This window comes from Gymnogyps californianus, chromosome 1 (genome assembly GCF_018139145.2).
Source record: "Gymnogyps californianus isolate 813 chromosome 1, ASM1813914v2, whole genome shotgun sequence".
Classification (NCBI taxonomy): Eukaryota; Metazoa; Chordata; class Aves; order Accipitriformes; family Cathartidae; genus Gymnogyps; species Gymnogyps californianus.
This window is the reverse complement of record NC_059471.1, coordinates 168,755,680-168,774,661: the sequence shown is the minus strand read 5'-3', so window position 1 is coordinate 168,774,661 and position 18,982 is coordinate 168,755,680. Positions and strand designations below refer to the sequence as shown.

Here is an 18,982-nt window from a genome sequence, read left to right as displayed (position 1 = left end):
AAATTCCCCAGGGCTTTTTGTTTTCTATTTTTTTTTCTATTTTTTTTAAATACCATGCATTCAACTGGAATAATCCCAAAGAATGGTGATGACGCCAAGATTTTACACAGAACTGCATTCCTGTTGACAGCATCAATAATCCTGCTCAGTTTCACACTTCAGCTACCAGGAACCTCATAAAATCTTGTGCAAGCAAGCACTGTATTCCTCCCAAGCATTTGTGTCTGTTGGTTACTTGTGAACTTTAGCAAAAGGATGAAAAATAAAAACACAAATCAAAGTGGGCAGAAAAAAAAACTGCAAAGGAAGAGAGAAATGGAAGCACAAAATAATTATGCTGACAATACAAATGTATGACAGCTTCATTTTTTAATAGCATTGGATTTAAAATTTCATACAGGGAAAACAATCTTCCTTCTCTTCTATAGAGCACACAAGCTAGGAAAAACACTCAACTCAGTCTTGAGCATAAAGACTGATAATCTCCCTCAAAACAGACAGACAACACTGTAAAACCAATTCTGCATTGCTCCTAAGATCCCTGTATCATATGCTTTTATGTATTGTGAATTTTGACTACCAAGAATTTTGAACAAATATTAAACAAAGGTTAAAGCCCAAATTTAAAAGCTCTCAAGCATTAGGACTAATTCAGATCCTTAACTGAAAATACTAGTATCTCAAAACACCAAAAGTTTCTGCAAACCGTCTGCCAGAATTATGTGCAGTTTAAAAGAAAAACTGATTCCAGAACTGGAATGCAAAACTCAGGATCAAGTTAGAGGAAAAACATTGATAAATAAATCTTGATTAAAAGCCTCTGCAGAAGCCTACTGAAAGGCTTTAGAAATAAATTAAACCAGACAGGTAGTGTTAACTTGGGCTAACCAATGTAACACATATTCCCTGCTACCATGTGTAAAGTGTATAAACTTGAAGATTCTAATTTTGGGACGTATTCATGTCCCCTTTCATAAGACTTTCCAGGTAGCACAGACGTTGGTAGAAGCACACATACAGGAAAATGACAGTATAGTGGCAATGTCCTAAGCCTATCTTCTTAGTGTGATATGCTAGCATGGAAGAAGAGGAGAATAGGATTAAATGGTGGATCAAGAAGCACTAGTGAAAAAGAAAACCTACAAAAGTAGTATTGGTATAATCCTTCCCCCATAATTTGAGCACAGCTTTTATCACATACTATCAAACAGCAGAGATCAGTTTCTGTAAGCTCAGATACTGTGTTCAATACAAACCTTAAGCTGTCCCTCTAGCTCTTCAGTTTTCTGTTCTAAATAAAGACATTTCTCTTTGTACTCCTTAAGACTGGCTTCCAGCTGAGCACAGTATTCCTGCTTGTCATTCAGCTTAGCTGTAACCTGATCCAACTGAAGGCTGACCTTATTTAACTCCTGAGGTAAAATAAAAATACAAGGGTTGTTAGTTTTTAAATAACTTCCAAAAATGACTAATGTCATATGTGCTTTAAATGATCTAACGTGTTCAAATTAAAAAGGGAACTAATGTTTCTTTTCTATTCTGAGGTGCAGGAAATTGAGAGGGGAAACACAAACGTGCACAAATTCTCTCTGTTAAACTGATGAAATTTCTTTTAAAGTCTCAATATTCCTCTCAAACTTTACAGGCTGTGGGCTAAATCTTAACAAAGGTGTTTTAAGTTATAAATGGAAGAGGAATTGTAGGTAACAAGCGCACTAGATCCTGCAGTTAGTACAACAGTAACTAGAAAGTAACACTACAAAACCTTAGAGAAAATTTTTGCTGTCTTCATGAAATCAAGCACCACCAAAGAGGAAAGCCAATACCATGGAAACAGTCAGTTCTCCACATACCAGAGATTATTTCAAACCATTTGGTTCAACACAAAACAATGTAAATTCTGCAAGAGACATGAACACATTCACCTAGTAACCACTATGATCACAGCTACATCAAAGCTCATTGCTCTCCAACCAAGCTGATTTATTTAATTATTAATTAATTATTTAATAGTTGCAAAAAGAGGTCTTCTGTTTATAGCAATTAATTACATTTGCACGCTAAAAAATGGTGCTATGTTAGCATCTGCTGGATGTTTCCATGAAGACCACAGCAGCACTGATTCTAACAACGCAGATATTTGATTCAGCAGCCGGTGGAATGCTTCACTAGGATTAACACACATTAAAACATGCAATTTTAACAAGTCTTTTGGTTTTTTGTGTCAGTTGGCACACAGATAATTGTTTCTGAATACATACATCTGATTCTGAATTTATCTGAATCTGCAATAAGAGTTAAGAGTTTTCACTTGTACCCAGTGCATTCTACAATCTTTTCTTCATAACATACAGGTGAGAATTGAATTGAACCCCAATAGGACAGCTCAGATTCTGAAACATAATCCTACAGCAAGGAATGGATTTCCAAGTAAATTCTTTATACTGCAAAATATATCCGGTCCAGATTACAGCAAAAAGAACTGAATACATATCACATGGTTGAAATATCCTAAATGATGATTTCCAAATGCATATTCACATGTGTTTAGTTTGTAAACAGACTATTCTTAGGTTTTTAAGTAGTTTTTTAGGTAACATAGAAACTTTATGTTTATATGTTGCTTATAACCTGTTGCTTATCTTGCAGTGCATGCTGGGCAGTGTCCAGATGATTCTGAAGATCTGCTCTTTGAGCAGCTTTCGATGCTTCTGCTGAAAGCAGCAATTCAGTCTTTGCTTTTACCTGAAAGACAAGTTGTATTTCACTAAAACATCTATTTTTACCGTAGCTCATTTTAATTTTCTTATACTCATCAGTAAGTTTAATAGTAAAATCAATAGCTTTCATGTGCTAGCGTAAAGAAAAAAGGAAGAAAGATTTTCAGATTTTCAAGGTTTAGACAAATATCAGGCTTTTAAGCCACAGTCAGTTCCTACTTTGAGCTAAAAAACCAGACAAAACAAAAAAAAACCCCACCAGTCCCACTCATCATCTATTCTAGGAAAATATTTTTACTTACTAACAAGGAACAATGGAATATACTTACTGCATTCACACCCATGCATACCTTGATAACCTCAGACTACATGCACATTTAAGGGCCTCCAAAATTTTTAAAAGCAAAAAGAATAAGAAACAACAAAAATATGCTTCCACATGCCTACTATCTTTTTCTGCTCCTACCTGCCTGTTAGGGAGCAACCTCCCTTCCTTCCAAAACACCCAGCAAACAAAATTTAGAAGGTGGGTATGAATGGTGTTGGTGCAGAGTGGCAATATTGAGGGTCACCTGCTATTGTGGTTTACTGTTTTTCTCCCTAATAGAAAAGCTATTTCTCTGAAGACTGTAAGGAAGCTCACATTGCCTTAAAAAGCAGTTGCAACAGTCCACAGATTATTCAGTTCTAGCTCTAATGTCTTGGTGAAAAAACAGCCCAGATGATAGATAGTGTAGCGAAGCCCAGTAAAAACATCACGAAGCTACATCCAAAGAAGTTCCTAGACCTATTTGGAAACTGAGTAACACTAATTCAAAAGACACCACAGGGTATTAATCCAACAACAACAGTACTAGCTGCTCGAAGTGTACCAGTGCAAGAACTTCTGATCAAATGTTATTTATTCTTTAGGATAGCTGAACATAATTAGCAGCTTTTAGCTTAAGCAGCACTTAATAGCAGGAGAGTCCACGTTGAGTCCATACTGGGGAATTTCCTTGTTTAGTAAATTAAATTGACAACAAGGTGGCCCGCAGCTTTTTTTTGTTTTGTTTTTGACAAAAGACACCAGCATAGGAAATTTCTAGGCAACAACATCTTAGTGACTTGACAGACTTTCACTCTGGTGCACAGAATCCAGGACTGAGAAGAGCAGGGTTTTGGATGGCTAATCATTACAAATACAATAAGAGGTGCTTGAGGACAGATCGTCCCAACTCAGTTATGAACTTTGGGGGTTTTTTTAATTTAAAACAAAAAAAAACAAAAAACAAAAAACAAAACAGACAAAAAAAAACCCACAACAAAAAACCCAACACTTGCCATCTATTGCTGTTCTGAATCCACTTACACTTTCCTCAATTTTATCCGCCTTATTCTACTTCATTCATCTGTTAATAGAAACATGCAATTTTTCCCAAATTGCTTTGTACGTTCTCTGGAGAGAATACAGAAATCACAAGCAGGATTTATCATCACCAGACAATACAGAATTCCATTACCTGTACATCAAGTTGTGATACTTTCTCTTTACTTTCATTTAGCTGGCTGGTTAGTTCAGTGATGTTTGCTTCCAGGGAAAGCACACGGTCTTGAGCAGCTCTTAGATGTGCCTTTTGCTCCTGCACTTGCTCATGCAAATTCTCTTGGGCTTGTTTATGACTTTCTGATTGGTTCTTCAGCTTCTCTGTCAGCTGAGTTACCTGCAGTGAAAAAAAAGGAGGTAAGTAGAAGAGAAGGCTGGAACAGCATGTCCAAGGAAGTAATAAATCTTTTGAATTTTAGCGTGTCTTATCATGGCTCTGGAGACTCAACACTATCACATTTCTTCTTCCGAACTATTACAGTAAAGCTATATTGTACACAATACCAGAGTTTAAATAGGTTACCAGTTGAAAATGGAAGCAAAAGGGAATCGTCGATTTGGCCCTACTATAGCAAAAACAAAATACTAAGGAGACAACAGATGCAGGCTAAACTGAATTTTGGTGTTGAAAGCGGGAATTAAACCTCTTTTTAAAATAAGAGAAACAAACATGTATATGTATCCAAAAATTATTTTTAAGCACATATTACTAGCATATGCACATAGGAAACATCTAGGAATTCCTTCCCCTATGCTGATAACAAGGAAGTCACCAAAACACAAGCTCTGTGAAATTTACAGTAAGATCTTTAAAGTAAGTATCAAAGAAACAGCAAAGTAAAGACTAGTGTCATATCTGATGAGACAGGAAAAAAGGAAACAAGATTCAATAATGAGAACGAAAGAAAAGAAACAAGTCTCCGAGTTCTTACCTGTATTTGCAATGCATGGTTTTTCTCTTGTAGCTGGTTAAGAACTGCAGTTTCTCCTTCCCCAGCTTGAATTTTTGCATATAAGTCTTCTCTTTCCTTTTCTAGCAGAGAGATGTTTTCCTTGCTTTTTTGAAGCAGAGCCTCAAGATTTTGAATTTTTTGGTCCTTATCTCCAATTTGTCGTAGTACTTGCTCCAAATCATTCTAGAAAATCGCATAATAGCTTCCTTAATTATAAGGACCTTAGAAGTTATTCCTAATGCATAAAATGTTGGATAAATTTATTAAACACTTTCTATACTGTTCTAGATTTACAAGTTAATTTATTGAAACTAGTATAAGTCATGCAAGCCACTTTTACAGAGAAAACATATTTAAAATAATGAAATCCTGAAATACACTTTCTCATGAGGATACATAACTATGTTACCTGGGCTTCTCGTAGTTTTGCTGTAGTATTTTGCTGAAGTGTCTGCTGTTCCTGGTGCTGCTGTTTTGCCTTATCTAATTGATGTTGCAATTCTGTGGAATTTGCTGCTTTTTCCTTTAGCTGAAAAAAAACAAAAACCAACCAACCAACCAAACCAGACTAATGAGTGAACAAGCACCATTAAGTATGCCAATAGTGTTCCATGTTCATTCTAATGCTAAAAGATTTTAGTCTAAACATGAATATTTGAAAACCGGTATAAAAATAAAGGTGTGTAATGACAGTTAAAGAATCAAAATCTAACCAAAGCATACATTACTATTAATAGGTGAGATTCTATATCACAAGCGAGAACTATAAAACAACTATCAGACATGTATCTATTTTAGCTCTCAAAAATCTAAAACATAAGAGATTTTTAGTATGTTTTTTCCAACAGTTGTTAAGATGTAACATGACTGATAATATAGATACCTGTAAAACAACATTATTATTACTATTATTAGCAGTTTTAGTAGCAACTTCAGTTTAGCAGTCTCTCCACTTCTATACTGGTCAAGGCTTTGCAAATTAGCTACAGAAACGCTTTGAAGCTTTGACAACGTACCACTCAGATATTTGGCCAATCCCCATACAGGCAGCAGAAAATCAGCAACATATACAAGATGCTCATTAAAACAAATAAAAATTAATAAAACAAGTGTTTTCTGCCCATCCACCCCACACAGGTTATTAACTATAAATGACCTGCTGTGCCATGTTCACTTTTTCTTCATGTAGGGCTTTATCACACAAAAATGTCTACACACAAAACTTTACCCATATGGGCTTAGGTGCACCTAAGTCTTTTTTTCATAAGATCCTTAGACAAAGCTCGTAAGTGCAAAGTGCACATCTTTTGTTCATCTGTAAAGCACCATGAACATACATGCATCCGAGGAGCATTTAGCCTTACAAAAATCTGTAATACAAGTGGCATTTAGGCAGATTTGGACAATTTTACCCTAAGACTTTAACAGTATTAGTCAAATGAAATTCCCATAAGGACAAACTTTATAAACTGTAACATCACCACAAGTGTATATACAGGTTACTACCAGAACCAGAACAAACCAGAGTCTGCATAAAAGCCCCTACCTGCTCTTCAGCACGAGAAAGTTTTAATTGCAGATCAGCCACCTGCTGCTCTTTGTCCATCAGTTTCTCACCAGACAGCTGCCTCTGTTCCTTGAGCCGCCCGTGCGCTTCCCCTAGCTGGCGCTCTGTTTCTAGAAGTTTACTGTGCAACTGCAAACAAACAAACAAGTCATCCATTTTTTTAGTCATTCTTTAGCCAACAGCACTGTATTTTAGACTCACTTAGGGCAATGTTTACCCTAAGTTTTCATAACCCAGAGTAAAACAACGACATGAGCTCCTGAAGTCATGTATGTACATCATACACCTCAGAAACACAGATCATGTTAAAGAACAGCATCAACTGCACAAGCACGAACAAATATTTTAAAAAGTAGGTTGGAGGGACTCAGAAACATCCTCATTTATCTACAGAAGCCCTTCAATATGAGTTACAGAGATTTAACAGAAACACAAAGAGGGCAATCCTTCAAAGGCATAAGGACTATCATGTAAAATAGTGATGCTTAGAGCAATCTCATCTTACACAGTGCACACCCTCACTCCTGTAGATCCAGTGGCTGAAGCACCATGCCTTTACCTGCTCCGCTGGCTCCCACAATATACTGTTGTGCGTTGCTAGACTAGCAAGAGCGTAATTTTTAGCTCGACCTGGCTACATCAATGGCATTCATTCTCTGCAGAGAAGAGATACATGAACCTTCAATGTAGGGTATACAGTAACTTTGGTGGCGTATAGTCCAGCATCTCGCAGCAGCAGAGAGTAAGCAGGGCGATGCACTCTTCCAGCTGGACATAAGCCTGCCTCATTTTTTTTCAGTCATCAAAAGCAGTACTGCACCATCTTCAAAGTGCAAGGATGGCCTTTTACTATTCACTGTTATAAAAAGCTCTCTCCATAAAATCAGCTGTTCTTCTATTTGAAACTGTCACTATAGGTCCTGGGTTACCTCCTGCCTACTTCTACATGAACACAGTCACGGATACAAAAATGAACTTTCAACTCAATGCAAAAACGGAGAATGGATCAGGCTTTGCAGCACAGCAAGAACTTTCTACAGGTATCAGGATGAATGAAGCTTGCTTCCCTATGAATTTATGTCCGAGGCCCTTGAGCCATTCACCTTTTAACTCCAGGTCCTCCCTTCAATATCCCTAAAACACATCCTGAGATCCAGCAGCTTGTTCAGGTTTTCTTGCTTAGACTGCCTTCCTTCCCAATGGTATCACCAGAGAATGTGTGATGCTTCCATTTCCTTTCATAGGAATCCATTCAGCAATGCTTTATTCACCTTCCTCCTCCTTCATTTTCCAACCCCAAAAATCCTTCCTGAAAATGCCCTCTCAGGCTGCAGCCAGATTTCAGCTCAACCTCTTGGCTATGCTTCTGAAGCTTGCATACATGTTGCCTAGGCAGACTGAGGCAGTTTTACCAAGTGAGGATTCCTAAGCAGATAACTAATACAATTATCTCCCCTCCCCTTGACAGAAGACTGATGAGAGAAGGAAAGTCATTCTGGGGATGTAATACATACATAAATGAAGTTTTGCCAAGCCACAGTTCTTCCAAGATAAACTATAGACATACAGCTTGCAACTTAATCTATTTCAGACTTGACAAAGGGTTGAAAATTGAGAAACACTCACTTTAAAATGATAAAGCTTTAGCGAGAGATTAAAAAGAAGTATGTCATACTAACAAAAACCAAAAAACCAGATTATTTTTTCCATCTTAGGACTGGACAGGATTCCTCATGCACAAATATTTCTCCAGTCTAACCTATTACTCCCCAAGACACTAGATAAAACAGAGTTCAACCAGCTTCAAATTTCAGTATGCTCAATGTTATATGAAAGTCTTGCTTCCATAACTCATTGGACTCAGCAGAACAATATGTAAATGGTGGGGGGACGTAAGCTCTGGGTGTTATCATAGCTACCAGCAACATAAAGAGAAGGTGTTTGTGGAGAGACACAGAGGAAGTAATATTAAGACTTCACATTATCCCTGCTTTTCACACTAAGTATTCCCTACTGTATTCGCTATTCAATTTTAAAGCAAGTCAAGCATTGTTCAGTTCTAATGTAAAATGAAGACTCACTTTTCTCAAATTTCCTATAAAGTAGTAAAATAACTACTAGAAGTGAAGCTACTTCTGATACTCTACCTGAATTTTTCTCATAACCTGAATGCATTATAGCTGCAACTACCGTACTGAACCAGAATAAATAAACTTGCTGACTTCTTAGGATTTGTCTATTACCATATTTGTCATGGAAACTCTATATTCTGGGTTGCCTTCTCATTTGACAATACTTCCCTTATTTCTGGGAATGCATCAACAAAAAAAGGGAGGGGAAAAATTGCAGGATGAAAGAAGAGTTCATTTAACACTGTAAGAGAAAAAGAGTGGATAAAAAGCCTGTCTCAGATCAGCTAAAGCCTTTTTTATTCACGTACAAAAAAAAGTCAAATCAGAACATGAGAAATAAGCTACAAAGTTTACGCTCATTCAATCTTAATCTTCAAAACTGAAATTATAAAGATAGTTTTAAGAAGAGCTCCAGATAGAACAGAATTAGTAAGATGTTTCCCTTTCAGAAGAAGGGGAATTAGACTACAGATAGACAGATATTACATTAGCCTTCTCAGAAATAAAAATGTGGAAAGGTGGTTATAACTGTAGATCTTGCTGACTTTTGATTGTGACACAAGGGCTACAACTATCCTCATTTATCCCTGGCGAGTTTGGACCTACTAAAAAGATTCAGACGTAACGACAAACAAATACCAAAGAACTTCTGCACTCTTATTACGGCCTCTTCTTTTTGCCTGTTTTCTTTACTTCTCTAAGGGGAAGAGGTGATTGTATTTCATTCTCTGCAGTGTTAGAAAGAATGCTTTATATTTATTCAAATACCAGCTAGCTTTATATTTATTCAAATACACATACTGGTTAGTTGCTCCCCTTCAATAAGGAATGCAAATGCACGTGCATGAAAAATATGCATGCACAGTTTAAAAAACACTGATGGGATGGTTTAAGGAACCATTCCAATAGGCTGGTCTAGGATGCTTAAGGAACCTTACCTGACTGAGCTCGCTTTGGAGTTGCAGGCCATGCTGCTCTTTTTCCTCCCTCTGCTGCTGGAGCTGTTTACATTCAGCCTTGAGATGCTGGTACTTTGTTTCTACTTCGGACAACTCTTCTTTAAGTTTCTGGCTTGCTTCCCCCTTCTCACCTAGCTCTGTCTGTAATCTCTGTATCGAGGCTTCAGATGCAGACAGCTTTGCCTGAAGCTGTTGGCAGTCCAGGTCTTTCTGGTGAAAGCTTGCCTGCACGTTCTTCTTACTCACAGATACTTCATTGTGTTTTTCTTCTAGCTGGGTGTAATCCTGTTCCTTCTTCAGCAGCTTCTCAATCAGACTCTATGAAGAGAGTTACACAGCAATTCAAGTGCAATTCTGCTTACAGCTGTTCAATGCATTATTCAAATTTCTTCTCAAGTGTTGATGCTCAACAGTGATGACCTTGCTCAAAAACATTATTAAAGAAAATATTGACCTCTACTTCATATTACATAAGTTAATTCTGGAGCCCATACAGCACACAGTTTCAACTGGAAATACTGTTTTTCATATTCTCACATAAATCCACCTCCTCTTACTGAGACCACACAAACTCTATTTCTGTATCCTGAAGACTAATTTGCTTTCCCTGAATGTTCAAATTCTAGGTTATTACAACGGCATTTGCTTGGGGAAAAGTTGAAATAGTAATCCGAGTTATTAGTATACAGAAAAAGTTTTCAAGTATCACTGTCCTTCACATAACTCCCTAGGCAACAACATCTGTGGTTTAATTCCTGTCTAATCCTGTGCAGTCATCATGCTGGTCATTTTTAGAAGTATCCTAATTTTGCCCTGTCACTATACTTACAGCATGATCTGCTATCCAAATTATGGAAGAGAACCTGTGACAACTAATAAAATCTGTGATGTTGATAAATCATAGAATGAAACACTCATGATTTAACCTTCATTTTAGAAGATTATGTTTTTATATTTTAATTCATACCATCTAATTTCCTTGCTTACAAATCAGCTCAAAGAGGATGGTTGCTTTGAGTTTGAAAACACTAAAAATTGAGATTCCCTAAAGGAAAGACATGAACATGGCTGAGTGTCAGATTTTAATTACCACATTAACAACAGTAAATATTGCAGAGTCTAAGGTCATACTATCATATTTACACGCTGAGCCAAATACTGGAAAAAAAAATATTTACAGATAATTTTCAGCTATTACATAATGCTTTTTATCAAATTTCATGAACTAATCAAAACTATATTCAGATACAAACTAAATATCTTAATGGACAAGATTAACCCAGAAAGTCTGGGTTTTCCCCCAAGCTTAGCTGAGGCACTAACTAGAATTTCAGAGATCTCCAAGCAGGACAAAGAAGCCATGAGAACCATTTCTATTTTCCAGTGGCACTTTTTGAAGCACAGCAATACAGTTGCAGTCATCATCCAACCTAGGTAATTCATTCCATCTTCTTGAAATGTACCAGCAGGTTCCATTTATTGCAGCATCTTACTGATATCTATCTCAGTGGAGCATTACTATGCACACCTTTTAAATGCTTGTGTTCTTCCTGCAGTTTCAGTGACTACTATATTCTCTAGTGACCCTTGCAATTAAAATACAGAAAAATAAAGAACACTTCTAGCACGTCAGCCTGAAAAAATGCCAACATTGAGGTCAGTCTTACATATCAAAACTTCAGACAGTCCTGCAACTTTGGAATAACACTGTTCCAAAGATAAGACAGACAGTGCTGCAATTCTAGCTATGCTGGGCATCTTAAAAGCACACTTCTGCACAGTATCCAGAGACGAAACCTGTTTTTCCAGAAGAAAAAGCTGTAAAATTATTCAAATAAGTTGAACAGTTTTGTTCTTTACAGATTTCAACAAATGATGACTGTATCAATCGTTATAAACCATACACAGACACTTCTATTTTACAACCATGATAAAATAAACAGAACCACCTGTAAAAAGAAGAGAGGTTAGAAAACAAGCAATCTTGCAAATGACAACTCTAGCAGTCCAGCAACCCATGTGAGAACAAATATAGTTAATGCCTTACGTGTCCATTTAAAAAAAATATACTTTGTAAAGCATACAACTTAGCCAAAAATTCTGGCTCAAGACTAAAGTTTGGCTATTGAATTCTAGCCCTGAAGTAGTATATTTTGAAATGTTTCTTGAAAAATAAAACACCTTGTTGCTGTTACAGCTATACAAAAGTTTTTATATATGCATATATAAAATGCAAGAATAGAGCACATAAAGAGCATACTGAGGCCAGGTGCTATCTTTACCCTCCTGAAGTCAGTGGCAAGGCTCCCACTGCTTTTAGAATATATTTCACCCTCAGAATATAAAATAAAGTTGCAATTCCCTTTTCATTAAAGAGAAGAGACCAGGCAGGATCATTAACACTCGTACTGAGTACTGTTCCTGAAATACCAACACACCACAGAACCTTTTTCATTATAGCTGGGCAAGTTAGAGCTAAGGTATTAATCTAACTGCTACTTCATAACTAGATCCACATGTAGAACTGCTATGAGCCACTTTATGAAGAGTCAGTGCAGGGCACTAACTTAAAGTTTCAAGTAAAGGGGGCGGGGCGGGGAGAAAGAAACAGTTACTGTTGTCTTGAAGCAGACAGAGACTCTGGGAAGCTTTCAGGAATGCTACGTGTGCTGGTTTTGGCTGGGGTAGAGTTAATTTTCTTCACAGTAGCTAGTATGGGGCTATGTTTTGGATTTGTGCTGAAAACAGTGTTGATAATACAGGCATGTTTTCGTTATTGCTGAGCAGTGCTTACACAGAGCCAAGGCCTTTTCTGCTTCTCACACCACCCCACCAGCGAGGAGGCTGGGGGTGCACAAGAAGTTGGGAAGGGACACAGCTGGGACAGCTGGCCCCAACTGACCAAAGGGGTGTTCCATACCATATGACGTCATGCTCAGCAATAAAAAGCTGGCGGAAGAAGAAGGAAGGGGGGACGTTTGGAGTGATGGCGTTTGTCTTCCCAAGTAACCATTACGTGTGATGGAGCCCTGCTTTCCTGGAGATGGCTGAACACCTGCCTGCTGATGGGAAGTGGTGAATGAATTCCTTGCTTTGCTTTGCTTGCGTGCACGGCTTTCACTTTACTTATTAAACTGTCTTTCTCTCAACCCATGAGTTTTCTCACTTTTACCCTTCCGATTCTCTCCCCTATAGTGCCATGGGGGGAGTGAGCGAGCGGCCGTATGGTGCTTAGCTCCGGCTCGGGTTAAACCACGACACTACGTAAAACAAAAAAGCAGCAAAGCCTCTTCACCATCACGTTACAAGCTATCCAAAGGACAGCCAAGAGCAGCAGCTACACACGTTTGGAGATGCTGCTCCACATCCTGCACTACTCTTCTCTCCTCCTCCCTGGTCTGATGATCAATACAGCAATGAATATCAGTGTTTAAAGCCACTGCCCCTGACAGCTGAACACCCTCTGCAGTCACGAATGGCCAGACAGAGCCACAAACAGCTACTGCTGCTTTCATGAGAGAAGAGCTGGGTTTGTCCGACAGTCTGCTACCTCCATGCGTGACTGAAGCCCACAAGCAGACTCGAGGCCACAGAGCTGCCAAGCTATGGTCATTCAGGTTACATCAGTGGACCCAGCAGTGTTTCCTACCTGGGTGCATGTCCCAGCTGCATCCCAGATATATAAAGGGATATGTGGGCACACACAAGGCACCTCTCTTCCCCAAGCCTTGATTTCCACAGAAAAGAAAGAGGGAATGACAGTATGTTGCAGCACTCAACAAAGAGCCCCAAGCCTTCAAAGCTCACAAGATGCAAGGGGCAACACCGCACTGATCCCTTCTTTTATAACTGCTCCTTGGAAAAATCCATGTAATACATGTTAGTAGTGACAGTGGCTAGGCATTAAAGAACAAACTCTGTGGTCACTGATCGAATTTCAGAATAGTTACGTCAGTAGAAGGTTAGAAACCAAGCGTTTTCCCCTGTAAATAATGCATCACAATTTTCCTAAAAGAAAACAAACAAAAAAACCCACATGCAATGGGTTTAGAATTACAGCAAGTCTTATACTTCAGGGAATACGCTGTTTTTTCACATCAGGTCTCTTCTGGGCTACAGGCCATTACTGGCTTCTGCACGGCAAGTCAAGCCCCATAATTACAGTGCTTTATAAATGAAGGAGAGGCAGTTCCTGCTCATCTCAGAGAACTGATCTTATCTACTTGTCATCTGCTCTTCTCGTATAGCTCCTGAAAATATAAGAAACAGCTTGCTTGCTACAGGTTGTACATGAGCTTGAAAAACTCTGCGTCAATGCACAGAAATATCTTCCCACATTGCAATGGAATTATAAATGGACGTACATATCAAAATGCAATACACTCTGTCCCACATTAATGGCTCCTCCCTCCTCCCGGACAGCTTCTTCAAGAACAGCAAACTGTTCAAAGTGGGAACAATTTCTGTTATTTGGGAAGCTAGTCTCACCTTTTCCAACTCTAGGTCCAAGACCTCCAGGGCCAAGATTCCTTGGCTAGCATACCATTCTTATGGATATCACCTTTCAAAAAGCTGCATAAAGAGGTGGCTGTAAACTGCTTTAAGTCACAGAAACTGAAAGAGGAAAAGCAGCTCGCTGCCACTTCTCTTCTTCCTATTCCTCAAGTGGTGTTTGGCATTAACCTGACATAGCAGAGGACTCTCTCTTAAAGTATGGTTATCTTATGAATCAATCTGTTTCACTCCACGTTGTTAATGGAATAGCAATATATTCAGGCAAAGGCTCTATAATGTATAGCAATAATTTTGCCAAAAGCTTGATTCACTGTTACGTTTCCACAGACCAGCACAGCATGACAATCCTCACCATCTCAGTTCTGCACCTGATTTAATGAGCCAAACCAAGAGTCATCCTACTAAAGGCAAGTTTAATTTACCAAATTTTAATTGCACCTTCTTATAGTCTTTGCAAATGCTGTTTTAATATTAGATTATCATCACGGAATCATAGAATGGTTTGGGTTGGAAGGGACCTTAAAGATCATCTAGTTCCAGCCCCCCTGCCATCGGCAGGGACACCTTCCACTAGACCAGGTTGCTCAAAGCCCCATCCAACCTGGCCTTGAACACTTCCAGGGAGGGGGCATCCACAGCCTCTCTGGGCAACCTGTTCCAGTGCCTCACCACCCTCACAGGGAGGAACTTCTTCCCTACATCTAGTCTAAATCTACCCTCTTTCAGTTTAAAGCCATTACCCCTGGTCCTATCACTACATGCCCTTGTAAAAAGTCCCTCTCCAGCTTTCTTGTAGGCCCCCTTTAGGTACTGGCAGGCTGCTGTAAGGTCTCCCCGGAGCCTTCTCTTCTCCAGGCTGAACAACCTCAACTCTCTCAGCCCTTCTTCACAGGAGAGGTGCTCCAGCCCTCTGATCATCGTCGTGGTCCTCCTCTGGACTCGCTCCAACAGGTCCATGTCCTTCTTATGATGGGGGCCCCAGAGCTGAGCGCAGTACTCCAGGTGGGGTCTCACAGGAGCGGAGTAGAGGGGGAGAATCACCTCCCTCGACCTGCTGGTCATGCTTCTTTTGATGCAGCCCAGGATATGGTTGGCTTTCCGGGCTGCAAATGCACATCGCCGGGTCATGTTGAGCTTCTCATCAACCAACACCCCCAAGTCCTTCTCAGGGCTGCTCTCAATTCACTCATCACCCAGCCTGTATTTGTGCTTGGGATTGCCCCAACCCATGTGCAGGACCTTGCACTTGGCCTTGTTGAACTTCATGAGGTTTGCACAGGCCCACCTCTCAAGCCTGTCAAGGTCCTTCTGGATGGCATCCCTTCCCTCCAGTGTGTTGACCGCACCACACAGCTTGGTGTCATCAGCAAACTTGCTGAGGGTGCACTCAATCCCACTTGTCCATGTCGCCAACAAAGATGTTAAACAGCACCAGTCCCAATACCGATTACATTAAATACACACTGTTTGGTCTCTGTCCTTTCTTATTTTCCAAGATTGACAAGGTTGTTGGTAAATACACATATGTAATGTGTACAATTCCTATACAATGTTACATATACACACAATAAAAAGCAGCATGCCTCTTTCTCCTTGTCTCCTTTCCTCCCTTACCTCCATTTATTACCCCACAACACATGCTTTCTTAATGCAAATACAAAACACAGCAAGCTCAAAGGGCTTTAATAAAAGCTCTCATGGAATACTTAAAAGCTGAGAAGCTTCTGGAGTTTATTTCCATTTTCTACCATTCATGACTATGATAAATGGCCAGAAAATATGACAGGAGTACAATCTAAAAGCTAAGAAACTGGAAAACCAATGAAGAGAGCTCAAAATGTCTTCTGAATTATGATTTTTAGGCAAACATTGTAATATTTCAAAGGGTACTGCTTTTTTATGTGTGAGATGGCAATACTGCTTAATGATAGGTAAGCATAAACTGCAGCAATTAGAAATCTGCAATCATAACAACCCTGAGGACTTCAGTTATAACATACTGATGATCATTAAAATATAGTGTTTGCTTGTACATTACGATATCCCTCATGTTAAGCAAAATGGCAAAGGAATTCTCAACTTCTGCAACACCAAGAAGTGTTTTGTTACAGTTTTCAGTGCTTCCCAAGGCAATGTGTGATGTGTTTCTATTTTAATGTGAGCTGACAAGCATAGGAAATAACAGCATTCTCACCTGGTTTTTCTGTTCTAGCTCTTTGACTGAACTTTGAAGTTTTTGCAGCTCCTGAACATACACAGCTACCTCCTGAGGTCCTTTGGCAAGTTCAGCTCTTAACTGATTAATGGTAGCCTGAACAGACAAATAGAAAAATCCACATTTAAAACAAAGCTTTGCATGCATAACCCAACAAAAGCAAGATGTCTGGTAGCAAAATAAAAAGCATCTTGTATACAAATAAACAGCTTAAGAAAAAAATCACCTGCAAACTAATCTCAGAGCACCATCCGCTACAGAAGTACCACTGAGCATAATTTCCCAGCTGAGATTCATTCATGTCCTATTTCAGAAAACAAAAATTGGCCCCAGTCCAATAGAAAATGCCAGGTTGAGCCCACAACTGATGAAAATCACAACAGATTATCCATTAATCATTATCACAGCTCTAGCTCAAGGTGAAACCCTCCCAAGTCATTCCAGTTACATGGCCAAAATCTTTGCCTCCCTGGTAAGGAAAATGAACTGGAAAAGGCACTAGAAGCGAATCTGGCATCTGATGCAACTCGGTGTGTGACTTTTGGACACATCAACCCTGCAGGTCAGCATAATCAGGGGAACAATACTACCCCATTAAACAGGATTGGTACAAAACAGAATATATCAATGACTGCACAGTATTTGAATACAGTAATGGAAGCAAACAAGAAAAGCACTTTAGACGGGTAACAATGGCTGCCCTAAAGCATGCTGTGTATGAATGCACTCACTTTGAATACACTATATAACAGTGACCTTTTTAAAGAAGTTTTCTTTCCTATTGTTCTCATAACCACAGATTTCAGCACAAATGTATAAATACCGAATTCAAGAATGAACTAAAGCAGAACAGAAGTAGTAGACAATAAACATACTATTTACAACCTTCCTACAGAAAAAGGAAGACCAAAGAGAACATATGAACACATTATATGACTACATATAGTTATTAATTCTGACCTTCTGTAATGCTGTGCTTTACAAGGCTGTTTCGTAACAGAGCTGTTAGCTAAAACACATCCTGGGATCTGTCTTTGGCAGACAAACATTCCAGGATGTTCTCAGAAAACAGAGTATGAATATTTCACTACTGAGAGAATGTAATGCAGAAAACGTGCAGAAGCTTGCTAAGGACACCACTGCAGCCTTTCAAACTAGAATGGTAATTTATATACATAAAGATACATTTCTCCCATTCACAATTTAATAAGCCCATCCCACATTTCATTCTTAACGTGGAAATATATCATGAATGAATATTCATTCCTGATATTGTCTGGCTGATATGTCTGTATGATTAATGAACCAATAAGCAAACAGGAATATATCTATTTAACAACCTCTTGAAATTATCTTGATACAATAGAAATCTACTACAAGAATAAAAAGCTTTCAAAAAAATTTACCTCAAATTTAAGTGTCTCCGTTAGAAAGCAGAAAAAATAAAATGGATGGATGAAAGATGGAAATAAGCAGTCACAAAAGCTGTTAGTAGACACACTTCCTCACATATTTTTTCAAATATTCTAGTGTTTTTAATGCCTTTGCTTAGTGGGAAAAAACCTAGCCCTGCCTTTATTAAATTTACCCATAATTTAATCTACTAATCTTGTTTAATTCTGTGGGCACTCAAGTTAACAATCAAGCCTAGGCCCTGTATTTTATGAAGATTTATCAGATACTGAAACAAATCCCAGTCTGCAGAGATTCATAGAAATGCTTAGCTCCACAGCAGTGCAGCTGTTTTCATAATGTGTTTGCTATGCAGGAGTCACTATAGTGAAAAACTAAACAGGGAAGGAGTAGCTCAAAATGAACATTCATCTGAGAGATCTAGACACCAGAGTTTCAGGTGCAACTCTGAAATAAGGCATAAACACACAACAACAACAACAACAAAAAAAGAAAGGACAGCAATGAATACATTTAGGCAACAATTGTAGAGCTATACTATTCTTCACGTCCCTTTCCTGCAGCATTTGAAGATGCTCATATAGGGTTAAGAAGATCTTTGTTATTCTCTTCACCCACGCCATAAATTTAACTTATTTTAAAGACATCTCACTTTGGAAACCAATATTAATATACGTATCCTCAGCCAGCTTGGCAAAATAGTCAAGGATGGCATAAGAATCACTTTACACTTTCACTCCTTGAGGTGGTTTTAAAGAGCAAAGCTGAGATGAAACATGGCCAAAGTTTTATGACCAGAACTGTACCCATTCTGCCAATGAAGGACTTCCATTTCTTGTTTTCTTACGGCTAACACTTTTCACAATTGTGTTTTTTAAAGAAAAGTAGAAAAGTTTTCACCACTATGACTTTAAGTAATTTTTATTTTTTTAAAAAGTCTGATCTGTCACTTTACATCGACAGAAAAGCTTTTATTTTGAACACATCTTGGGCTATTCTTGCCATATGTTGGAATTAAGCAGAGAAGACAGTAACACTTCTGAGAAGAACCAGACTGCCACTGCTTACCATGTTCTGCCACGCAGCAACTCAGTCTTCTCTGGTTCAGCCTACATACTGATGATCCTACACAGACATCTGAT

The 18,982-nt window shown here is 38.6% G+C and overlaps 1 protein-coding gene across 2 annotated transcripts in view; it reads right to left on the bottom strand.

Annotated features, from left to right (window-relative positions):
- EEA1 (early endosome antigen 1) overlaps positions 1 to 18,982 on the bottom strand; it is a 78,795-nt gene that overhangs the window by 26,225 nt on the left and 33,588 nt on the right. For both annotated transcript variants that reach the window (XM_050908909.1, XM_050908992.1), the window contains 8 exons: positions 16,407 to 16,523; positions 9,677 to 10,015; positions 6,586 to 6,735; positions 5,449 to 5,568; positions 5,019 to 5,222; positions 4,223 to 4,423; positions 2,632 to 2,745; positions 1,257 to 1,412 (listed from right to left, as the gene is read on the bottom strand). In XM_050908909.1, coding sequence (XP_050764866.1) covers positions 1,257 to 1,412; positions 2,632 to 2,745; positions 4,223 to 4,423; positions 5,019 to 5,222; positions 5,449 to 5,568; positions 6,586 to 6,735; positions 9,677 to 10,015; positions 16,407 to 16,523 — 1,401 coding nt within the window. The remainder of the gene's footprint in view (positions 1 to 1,256; positions 1,413 to 2,631; positions 2,746 to 4,222; positions 4,424 to 5,018; positions 5,223 to 5,448; positions 5,569 to 6,585; positions 6,736 to 9,676; positions 10,016 to 16,406; positions 16,524 to 18,982) is intronic.